The 11676-nt window shown below is 40.8% G+C and overlaps 1 protein-coding gene across 1 annotated transcript; it reads right to left on the reverse strand.

Moving 5' to 3' along the window:
* Window positions 1-152: 152 nt before the first annotated feature.
* On the reverse strand, window positions 153-11024 carry cxcl14 (chemokine (C-X-C motif) ligand 14). The gene is made up of 4 exons (XM_030396608.1): window positions 10607-11024; window positions 8568-8673; window positions 3850-3963; window positions 153-2654 (listed from the first exon to the last, which is right to left on the reverse strand). Exons 1-4 carry the CDS (start codon window positions 10668-10670, stop codon window positions 2639-2641), a joined length of 300 nt encoding a protein of 99 aa, XP_030252468.1. The 5' UTR covers window positions 10671-11024; the 3' UTR covers window positions 153-2638.
* Between the last annotated feature and the right edge of the window lie 652 nt (window positions 11025-11676).

Genomic DNA, 11676 nt, shown 5'->3' on the forward strand with positions numbered 1-11676 from the left:
ACTCTGAGATTATGGCTCATACACATCAGTTAATATATACTAATATATAGCGCCACCTGGTGGGCAGCTTCTCTCACAGCACTCTCCACATCTGTACAGCATGATTTCTCCTTTGATTCAGTTTCATTAGTTGTTAAATGAGACACGAGCAGCAGCTGTTCTATAGACACTTTATTGCTGTGTTTACTGTTTTACACTCAATGGAATGTCTAACTGTGTGTTTGGTGGGCCGGTCCAAACACTCACCCTCCAAATATCTGTTACCAAACCAGGATTTAAATAGCAAAAAAACAACTATAATGCAGTAATACAATATACATGACACTATAAAGTCTCTAGGTGAATCCATTCTCACTAACATATAGGCTATACTGGTCCATTTACAAAATGCTTCTTTATATATATTTATAGATATAAAACAAGAGTAATGCACATTCTTCAAAAGGTAAAGAAACGGTGGTGTTTTTTTTCGTATATATGCAGATATATTTGTGAGTGAATTCTGTTTGGTGGTAACAAAACAACACCCGACAGTCATCGTTACAAAGTGTATCCACGGCATACAAAACACGTCTGACAGTATTGTTCAGGAGAGAAAAGAGTATCATCGCCCGTGAAGGACAGAAACAGTGAAACGGCTGCCATTTATCTAAATATACGCTGTAATGTACTCAGTGTGTGTTGTTTTGTATGTGTGATTTCAGCCACATTGTCCCCTTGTTAAAAATGTTAAAATCTCGCGCACTGGTCCAATTCTTACTTTCATTACGACATAATAACACAATCCACACAAAGCTTGTTTAAAAAGGATGAGCTCGATAATATTCTGTGTTCTTCTTCAAAAAAACAAACGAGCAAAAATAAAACAATGAATGGATCCTACAGACGAGTCTATGTAACACATCTTACTCCTCCATTGTTGTCAGATAAAACTGTTAGAGACACGTCAGTGAGCCGAACTGTTGGAGGCACCAAACGTGTGTTCATCCACAGCAGAAAGTAGTTCCACACAAAAGCATCATATAGTCCTGTTTTGAGTGACGTTCGCTAAAAACTACAATGCCCATCTACAGTTGAATATTTCCTCTTCCTTTATTTCCTTTTCTCTCATGCTTTATGTCTTTAGATTTGAACTGGAAATGATCTGTTTAGTTTAGTTTTGCTTTGACTAAACAACTACTGAAAGACTCTTTCAAACATTTACATCTTCAGACAGGATTAATGGACTTCAGGCTGAGTGCCGGGGACACAAGAGGAACTAAAATACTCAGCAACTAATCGTTGGTCTGGATGTTTTTTAGGGGATGTTGGTTACATTCACAAAAAACTGAAACATCACCATCCTTATCTTTAAATGATGCTATGATCTGAAGTTCACTACAGTGGTTATGTAGGCAGTTTGAATGTTATATTGCTTTATTACACATTTACTTCATTTCAAGAAGTGGAGCTAAAAATCGTACGACCGTGAAAACGTATCACAGAAAGTCCTCTGTTGATGTAAACTGCTTGACCTGCTTTCTACGTGTGTTTAATAATCAAGTTCACCCAAAAATGAAAAAAATCTGTCATCATGTGGTCACCTGATGGAAACTTAACAGCAAAAACAGTGTTGAGATTCCATATTGACACAGCGTTGTGCTCGTGCAGGTGAGCTGACGAGCTGTGTGGAGTCATTTCATGTCTCATTTTGGTTGTTTTCTTTTGTTGTTTAGCAGAACGCTGCAACGCTGTTTTGCTGTGAAGCTCCAGAAATGTTTGGAGGACGATGAAACCTCACATGACTTTCTATCTCCTCTCTAAATTTTAAGTTTTCGGGTGAACCTACTCGTTAATGAACCCATTCCACTGATTCTACTGTATGTAACAATGGCACAAATGAGCTACTGTACTCTTGTATTCTAATGAAACTACGCCCTGCAGGTTAATAAGATAATATTTTACAAAACGGTTGCTGCAGAGTTGTGTGTTTGTTTGACACGTTTGTTGGTGGTAAACACACACACAGCGGTAGATCTCCTCTATCCGACTGAACGACAGCAACCTCTGTGTTAAATGTAACCACACACTCGCTGCGTCTCCTCTACAAACACAGACAATCAGATTTACTGAGAACCGCCATCGCTGTGTCTCGACTACAACCGCTACCAGAGCCTTAAACGATGGCATTGTACTAACGTCCTACCTGTCATACTGAATACAGAGTGGTGAAAATCTTAACAACTGAAACTCCCACGCTGTGTTTTTCAAAAAGAGTTTAGAGACATTCTTACACATTCTTCACTTTGAAAGAAGCCTAAAAGCCAAAACAAAAGAGAAGTCCCCGTTAAGTGACAACTGAACAAACCTACAACTGTTGAACACGGATGGCAGCGTCTCGTCCGCTATTTGACAAGTATAACTACAGTTGTAAAGACCGGAGTGGTGAGTGACTGTGACTAGAGCGACGAGCCCACCAGCTTATATACGAACTAAAGAAATCTCTTAATGTGCTCGACAGATCTCAGGCAGAAGAGGGAGAAGTACAGTTTGATTGTAGATTACATCTTGTACTTTGCAAAAAAACAGTCCTGGTGATTTTGTCGTCTTCTTTTGTTTTGTCTCGCTGGATCCATGTGCGCCGGGCGGCCGAGGTTTTTTAGGCTTCGTACACCCTGAGGAGGAAAGAAAAGTGTGTGTTAGGTTGACAGTGATCTTAGATTCTCTCCTCCACCAGGTGTTTCCTTCACTCTCTCGATGAAAAGGTTCTCGAATTCAATTTGTCGGCCTTGTGGATGTAAGTACAAGAGCAGGTTTAATCACCCGTAACCTACAGAGTCCCTGTGGAAAAGATCTTTTGTACCCAGCAAAATACTGAAACTCTGCCCACTCCACTGGGCTTCAGTCTGAGGTGGACCCTGACCTTTGACCTCCCTGCGGTGGAAGGAAGGTGTGAGGAGAAATCAATAAATCAATAAAGCCTCACAGAGAAACCGCTGGACAGGATCCACAACTCCAAAGGTCGGTGTAGAACAGAGCAGAGTGTGTTCATCGTGAGCCTGCTTGCCAGAGGTGTGGAGATCTCATTAAGATTAAAGACTCAGATTAAAATGTCTTATATTATATAATGCAATTATACAAACCCGTCATTTAAACTGTAATAACTGTTCTGGGCCATGTGGGGGCAGCAAACACAACCTCTGTGTGATGAACATGTTTAGTTGCCTTCCAGATGTTATGCAGTGACATTTGTGTTCATTTATACGTGTTTGTCTCATCATTTGGTTAACATAAATAAAATAAAGGTGACTCGACTCAGGACTTCTTACTGAGCACAAACATATCCAAAAGACTTCCACTGGATCTATTTTAAATGTTCACCTTCATTAGGGTAGACTAATATTCAAGACCAAAATATGGCATCTACTAAACGTCTTCTGCAGGCTTCTGAGGCTGATGAGGTAGAAAAGATGTCAAAAAAAAAATAAAATAATAATAACATTTCATTCTGGCTTTCATCCATTCTTTTGGACATGTTTGTAGAAATGCTCAGTGGGTTTGCCTCGGAAAAAAATACTTGGGATTTGCTTGAGATTGGGACCAAAGTCAAGACCAAGTTTTGTTTCTGGTCTACTATGTTCACCAGCTGGCCACTAAAACAAGACACAGTCTCCGCAGTGCTGAGAGGAAGTGGAATTATTGTTTGTGCCTTTTTTTAATGAAGAGTGACGCCTTCTAATTTTCACATAGTCATTCGATTTGTTGGAGAAACTGCCTATACTGGAACATACTGGCTAACTAAGACCCAATTATACAAATACAAGGTGTAAGATAAAAAATTAACTGCCTGATTTTTATTTATTTCCTTACCTGTGTTTGTCCTTCCAGATGCGGAACCATTTGACCAGATTCTTGGTGCTCTGCAGTTTGGGATGAAGACAATACTCCTGCCCTTTGAACCGAGCCACGTTCTCCATCGTCACACTGAGAGCGCAAGAAAACATGAAAAGACAAAGAAAAACAGGGAAATTAGAAAGTTAAAGAATCTAATATTAATCATAAAGTATAAGAAACAACTTTTCACATGACTGTTTTTCGTTCTGGAGGCCAGAATGTGATTTTCACAGACAATAACGTGCCACTACAATCTGCATGCTACTGTAATATAGAGATAAAGGAATATATATTTGACTTTTAGAACCCCCTGTCAAATAATTTGGCAACAGAATAGTTTTACTAGGCTGCACAGTTTGTTTGGTGGAATAGAAAACCATGTTATTTTGAATAGTTTGAGACTGCAGGAGCCAACGTGCAGAATTTCAATGAAGCTGAATGAAGTAAAAAAAAAAAAATACTTATGCTGAGTTATTTTAAACCATCTGAAAGCCGGCCAGAGTCGCTTCAATAGAGACGGGTGAAGTTGTAGCACATCTGACATGTTTTTCCCTTAAATTTTGGCTGCTTTTCTTCACTGCCCTCAAAACATGTCTTCGGTGAAATGGCCTCTCCATTCAACAGATCAGCCTGCACCGGGCGGCCGGGCGCTTGGCAATGGAGTAATATTATGGAGCTGCCACTGAAAAATGTGACATCTGAGCTCATTGAATCAAGTGGTCCGCCTGTAACCCTCTGCCTAAGGCAACGGTAGAGACAGTCTGCCTGCATGTGGCATATTCAGGCCAAACAAGAGAATTGTGGGAAAAACACCCAGCGTGCCATGGGGCCTCTCCATCCAGTGACACAGTCAAAGACCGGCCCGGCCATGAATGTTCAATGAGTTGACTACGAGAGAAAAGGCTCGGCTCTCAATAAAAATGCTGCATTCAGTAGTTATACGGATAAGATTAAAGAGTTCTGCATCTGTTTTCCTGCCCATTCAGTCGTCACTTTGTCCGGCTCTTGAGGTTTTTTTCGCTGGGCAGCTGAACGCGCTTTGTTCTGGAGGAACTGACCGTTTGATAGAGAGAACATGAAAGTGCTTTTGTTTGCGTGCACGCCAGAGGACTCATATCTGCAAGGCTGTAATAAACGCACCTTAATGTTTATCCCCGGCTGCTCAGCAGAGGTGAAATATAACCTAATTACTGTGTTAATATGAGCTTTAGTTCCTCCTCATTATAATTCACCTGGGCAGCTGAGGTGCAGCCGCCGGCGCAAACGTCTAATATGGTTTGTGAAATGTTTCACAAGCACAGGGAGAGGATGGAGAGGAGGGGAGAAAACAAACGAGAGAGGGAGAGATGTTCAGTCTTAAGTGGGTATTTCCATTTCCTGCTGCTTTATAATTCTACTCAGTGGTGCGAGAAGCACCCAAGAGTCACACGTGAGTAAAGGTAAAGATGTAGTGTCCTAATATTACTCTGGTAAATAGTCCTTAAAGTCTGAACCCCTTCAACCTTAACACAGGGATCATCGACACAACCTGTTTTTATTACAGAAAATAAAGAAATGCGGGAAAAAAACATTTAAATTCTAGTCACAACTCCAGTTACTTAATTCCAGGCGACAGTTTTCAAAAATACCAACCAAACTGAAACTGAAAATTGAAAAGACTTAAAGATGTTTTCATTTATTTTTCATGTTTAACATTTAACCATCCTCACTTTTCACGTTTCTTAATCATATAGTGTGTTGAACAAGAAGTTACTAAAACTATGTGATCATAAAATGTTGGATATTTATCTTTTAACCTTAAATCTGCTTAAGGGGAAGTTAAAGGGACACTCAGGGTTCAGGAGGTTTCAGTATCTGATATTAAATGTGTTTACTGTAAGTGTCAAAAGCAGTTTTCTGGAAATAAATGTCTGTATAAACCGTTATCTGTTGGTCGATCTGCTACCGGCCCAACAAATGATCAAACCAGATATTCAGCATTTTTCTACATTTGTCTTTATCTGACTGCAGGTAAGACTAGAATGGCACTCAGTAGAGCGCATACCTCCGCCAAAGCCCAACAATTCCCCTTAAAGAAAGTGAGAAGAAGATTCCTGGATCCATCCCTTCATGCGTATCTGCACCAAAAGTTACTGGGGTCTGTTTTGGGCTGAGACTCATCCTCAAAAGGAGTTTAGTGGAATTCTGTTGAGCACTTTTTGTTTAATCCTGTTTACAAACCAACCGACAAGTGGAAACAGGTGCTAACATAACCTTCGTGGTGGACGTTATAGATTAATTTAAAAATGCACTTCTTCTTCTTCTTTTGTACTTTTTATACAACTACAGTCACGTTACAGCTGCAATTATAAGTTACTTTGCATATTAACATTTATTTATCTATCTTAAGAGATAAACAGCTAAAACGAGCAGGATCGATCCCAGAATAGTATTTTTACAGTGTGGTATTATTACTTTCACTGAGGCAGAGGATCTGATAAAGACACGACAAGAAAACTAACAAGTGACAGGAAAAAAAAACAAGGGTCAGAAATTATACCAAAAGAGAAGAGAAGAAGATAAAAGTGTAAAAAGACTGAATGAAAAAGAGAAAGACGAAGGAAACGGAGAGAGAGAAAAGACAGTGAGAGAAAACAGGGACGTTTGGGGCTCCCAGCTTGTGTCGAGGTGAGGAGTGGTCGCTCTGAATGCCAAACTGAGCGCTGTGAGCCAAACGGCCACAACAACTGCCAGAGAGGGACTCTCTCTCTCTCTCTCTCTCTCTCTCTCTCTCTCTCTCTCTCTCTCTTTCTTTCTCTCTCTCTCTCTCTCTCTCTCTCTCTCTTTCTTTCTCTCTCTCTCTCTCTCTCTTATTTCTTCCTACTCTCTTTCTTTCGGAGGCTTTCCGGAGCCCGCTGAGGCTCATTTTTCATTGGGCACCAGCGGCTGGTGGCCCCCATCTCATGCTAATAGAGCGGCAATAAATAATGGCTGTGTGGCGGCTAACACACACACATACACACACACACACACACATTTTGAGACTTTGACTGCACTGTTGTTTCATAATGTTTTAAAACAAGAATCTACTTTATTTGATGGGAGACTGAGCAGATAATTACTGAATTTATTCCTAAATCCTAGAATTGAATGATTTTTCTGTTCCTTTAAAAAAGCCTCGGTCTGACTAGTGGTGTAAAGTAACTCAGTACATTTACTCGAGTACTGTACTGAAGTTCAATTTTGACGTCTTTTCATTTTCTGCTACTTTGTTCTTCTACTTGATTACAATTCAGAGGCAAATATTGTACTTTTACTCCATTCACTCCTTTGATTTGACAACTTTAATAACTAGTTACTTTGTTGTTTTACTTAAATAGTACATAAAAAAACATCCATTTATTTTATCAGCAATCAGGTGAAATAAAACCCCACAATGATGATCAGAAAAATGCTGAATATCAGATCCGATAATCAGTCGACAGTATACAGTATACAGTATACAGTACATCATGATATCTTTACTTCTAGTCAGGTGTGACTTTACATTTAACAAACTGCTTAATTGATTCCGAAGGATGAAAATTCACAAACTACCCAGCAGATAAATAACATTAAGCAGCTTCATTATTAAAGTGATGAACACAATAAATCATTCGGCATGATGAGTACTTTCACTTGTGGTGCTTTAAATAAATGTGCTGCTGATACTTTGATTCTATAACTTCAGTAAAACATCAAATGCATGACAAAGTACTTCTACACTGTTGTACTGCTACTGTTACAAACGATCTGAGTACTTCTTCCAGCTCTGAGAGTGACTGTGTGAAACAGACTGATGCCATCTGTCTCCTCCACGCTGAGCTCAGTTCTCCGGGTGACATTGTGATCCACCAGCAGGCGGCAGCAGAGTTTGAGGCTTGGACACTAAACGGGCTCCCGGGAGGCTGACATAACGTCCCCATCTGTTGTGCCTTCATGGAGCGCCGACATGAATTTCACACGGGAATCACAGCTCACATTTCCAGCTATGCAGGAGATTTTCATAGTCTGTGTATATATATTTATTTAAAGCGGTTTGTGCTCTAAACCACCATGACTGATTGAACGTAAGAGCTGCCTGTCTGTTCGAGCTGTGATTTAATGGGTCAAAGGTCGGATATCTAACTATTCTGTATGTGACACTGCAGTTTGGGGTGTAATATCAAACAGAAATCAACTTTTGGGACGATCTGTGATGAAATTTAGATTTTTTTGTGTGAAATAATGTAATAAAGATGCACATATGTGATGCAAACAAGGTTTTCTACGTGTAACAGGATCTTAACTGCAGCACAGACGCTTTAATCCATCATCAAATGTCTGAAAATAAAGTTCTGGAAAGTTTTTGGAAGTTGAAGTTTCTCTCTCCATCTTTCCTACGAATAAATCCCTCCTGCTCCTGACGGCAGGGTGATGTTACATCATCAGTTTATTATCACGCTGTAAATCCTCCCAAGTGCTTTAAGCACAGGCGACAGGATGTTTTGATAACGGCTGAACAGCTGCCAAATATTTCGACGGTATTTCGGAGGACCGTCACAGCGCAGCCACAGTTGTATATATGTGTGTCGGGCAAGGAAGCACAGGGAGAAAAGAAGGGAAGAGGACGCGAAGGAGAAAATATAGTATATAGTTTATGAAAAGAGAATAAAGGGAGTAAAAGTCTCACTCACAATATCATCTTCTCTTGGCAGTACGGGTGTTTGGGTTTGATCTCCAGCTTCTGTACATCCTTGTATCTGATCTTAGGTCCTTTTCTGGTGCACCTGCACTTGTAGGCTATGAAACAAATCCAACACAAACACGTCAGACGGACTTTAACCATCAAACAGACACAAAATGAAGTTGTGATGCTGCATTTCTTTCCAAAAAAATGCAAACTGATCATGTGGAAACTGAATGATGTGACATTTTTTTTTTTATCAAGTCAGTCTCAGGATTACATCCAGCTGTGAAACTGACGTGATAGAAAAGTGAATTCTTTGCTGTTTGACAGTTAATTGGCTCCCAGTCAATCTGCAGTTTATCTTTAAAGCGCACACTGTGACGAGGGGAGATTACCAGCGACGGTATTTAAGTCCTGTCATTCACTGCTGGAACGTCACAGCTTCACATTCTTCTTTTTCTTACTTCTTGTACTCAAACAACGAGGTGAAACAGTCATTCACGTAAAGATTAGATCACAAACTGTATAAACAAGGGAAAACAGTAAATCGTGACTGGAAGATGAATGAAAACTAGCGTCTAAATGACTTTTCACAGATCTCAGGGATAAGTTTTATCATTAAAGGCGCTCTGTCGTTGGTTCATGTTAGCGGTCTCCATTTCTAAACGTTAGCTGCTGTCGCTCTCTGTTAGCGGAGCGAGGCGCTGAGGTGAGTCACATTTTTTGGACTGTGGCTAAAAAATCCAACTTTCACAAAGAAATCCACGAATTAAACGACTTAAACAAATCGTCCGCAGGCTCGTAGAGGTCACCTTACAATACGCTCACATATGGCAGATAAAAAAGTGATTATAATTTAAACTGCTACACATTTTTTGGTGCGTATTTTTTAATCTATTTCATCTGCTCTAGGTTTTTCAACTTTCTGTACACAGATACGGCAAAACAATCTGCCAGAGATGATGTAAAAGCGCATATTATTTTATTAAAAAACAACCCCCTCGCCCTACATTCATGCACTGAAGTCCTCCACAAACCTGCAGAAAACACTGCAGAGGGAACCTGCGGCTTCAACAACAACACGCTGCTTTTCATGCCACTCCAGGTCCAGTTTTCTAAACGCTGCGACTGAATAAAAGGCAGCGGGAACGAGTTTTAGCTGGGTTGTATATTTGAGATGGGAGGTGATGACCTGGATGGTCCAAGGTTTCCCTCATCCATCACCCGCTATCTGTCGCCACCACCGGCCACTAAATCTGTCACAACACTCAGCCTGCGCACACACACACACACACACACACACACACACACACACACACACACACACAGCACAACAAGGGCCAATAAAAGTGTGGCCCCTCTGAGGTTAATACATCTGTATAGTGTGTTATAGAGGTCTGGATTGGGGTAAACGGCTACGAGTCTACGTGAAGAGATAGAGTCTTCTTACTAAAGAAATGTATCAGATTACTCTGCCATTTAAGTTACTTTTAAAGCTGAATGTAACTTGATGGTTGCCAAAATGTTCCCCCTGTTTTCCAAAGAGCTGACAGAGAAAAAAAACATACAATTTGACATTTGTAGTTCATTTTAAATTCATTTAAGATTCTCATTTTGCTTTTACTCACTGAGTCTGTTTCCCCCCCCCAAGACACAAATCCCATTTTGTCCATTTAATATTGTCTTTAATTAACTCGGCTATGTATGCTGAGCTTCACTTTGAGTCTCAGGGTGTAAAAACGCCTGCGAGAGCCAACTTCAGGCTCCTGATGAGATCAGATTTTTGCACCACAGCTGAGTGAATCACCACAGTTTGGATTAGAGTGAACAAAGTGGTGATTTGTGATCAGACCGAGAGTGAAATGCACAAAACAAGGTGTCAACATCAAGACACCGCTGAGAAACTGACATTAAATTGTTGTTTTCTCAAACCTGTGATGGAGATTTGTTTTCAACTTCCCTCATGATGCAAATGTACTTCATCCTGCACACATAAAGGGGAAATAAACACGACTTGGAAGAGATAAAAAGGCTGTAAAGTTTTACCTTCTGCGCTCAGGAAGTATAACGCCACCACTAACAGAAGTAGCACCGCTGTGCACCGATGCATGTCTTCACAAGTTTATTAAAAAAAAGATGCTTTCCTTAAAAATCCGAGCTCTCCAAAAGAGAAAATACGCACAAAAAACACAACAAAGACTCTGTCGAGATGCAAATAATGAGTAATATCCACTTGTTTGTCGGCTGGATGTCAGAGCGGATGAGCTGCTGAGGCGGTTCTGCTTCTTGGAGTCTCTCTGGAGCGCTGATTGTGCAACTCCGGCTGTGCGTCCTGTGCGCCTGGATGAAGCTCCAATCAGTCGCTTAGGTCTCTCTCCCTCTCCCTCTCTCAGGCAGCAGCTCTTTTAAAAGCAGCCCGCTGTCCTCTCCTCATTAACATGCACGGCCAGACAGCGAATCAAACACTTGTGGCCTGCGAGGGAGCAATGGAGAGCATGGAGAGGGAGAGGAGGGGAGGGGAAACATACAAAAATACGCATATTGTCCACCATAAAGAGGGAGGGGTGACGTGTGATTTGATAGACGGGTGATGGCATGGTTTCTGTCGGGCTGACGCTGTGGCTGTTCAGCCTCTGTTCTGATTAAAACTGACAAACTAGAGGAAGAATAAGGAGGAGAAGAAGAAGGAGAAGAAGACGGACGCCATGACGGGAGGAATGGCGACAGTTGCGCACCGTTGATGTGTTCGTGAAATAAAAGGAATGATTCAAAAGAGACTAAAATAAATATAATTAGTCCCACATCGTTTCCCCTGTGGATAGGAATGTTTTACCTCAAACATAGTTCCGGTAAAACGCGTTGGCACCGGTTTTATATCAGTGCGCACGTCTCCATGGCAACAGTACTTGCTAACAGTTAAGCTAGGTGCAGTTGGTGAAACGAAGCTAGCTAACTGACTTAAAACAAGCAAAAAAACACCGTTAAACATCCGCTGATGAGTGGAAACGATTCAATAAGTCACCTAACTGTCTTCTGATGTGTGAAAATAATAAAACAAGACGAGAATAAGAGTAGAGCGGCGAACGATGACGTGTTTTTATAGGCTAACCTGGAAG

Source organism: Sparus aurata, chromosome 18 (genome assembly GCF_900880675.1).
Source record: "Sparus aurata chromosome 18, fSpaAur1.1, whole genome shotgun sequence".
NCBI lineage: Eukaryota > Metazoa > Chordata > Actinopteri > Spariformes > Sparidae > Sparus > Sparus aurata.

Excerpts from the sequence above, each read along its gene's own strand:
- cxcl14 (XM_030396608.1), bottom strand. The coding sequence starts at position 10,670 with ATGCATCGGTGCACAGCGGTGCTACTTCTGTTAGTGGTGGCGTTATAC. Across the intron at positions 8,674-10,606 it reads ATACTTCCTGAGCGCAGAAG|CCTACAAGTGCAGGTGCACC; the intron begins GTAAAACTTTAC and ends TTTGTTTCATAG. Across the intron at positions 3,964-8,567 it reads TGCCAAGAGAAGATGATATT|TGTGACGATGGAGAACGTGG; the intron begins GTGAGTGAGACT and ends TTGCGCTCTCAG.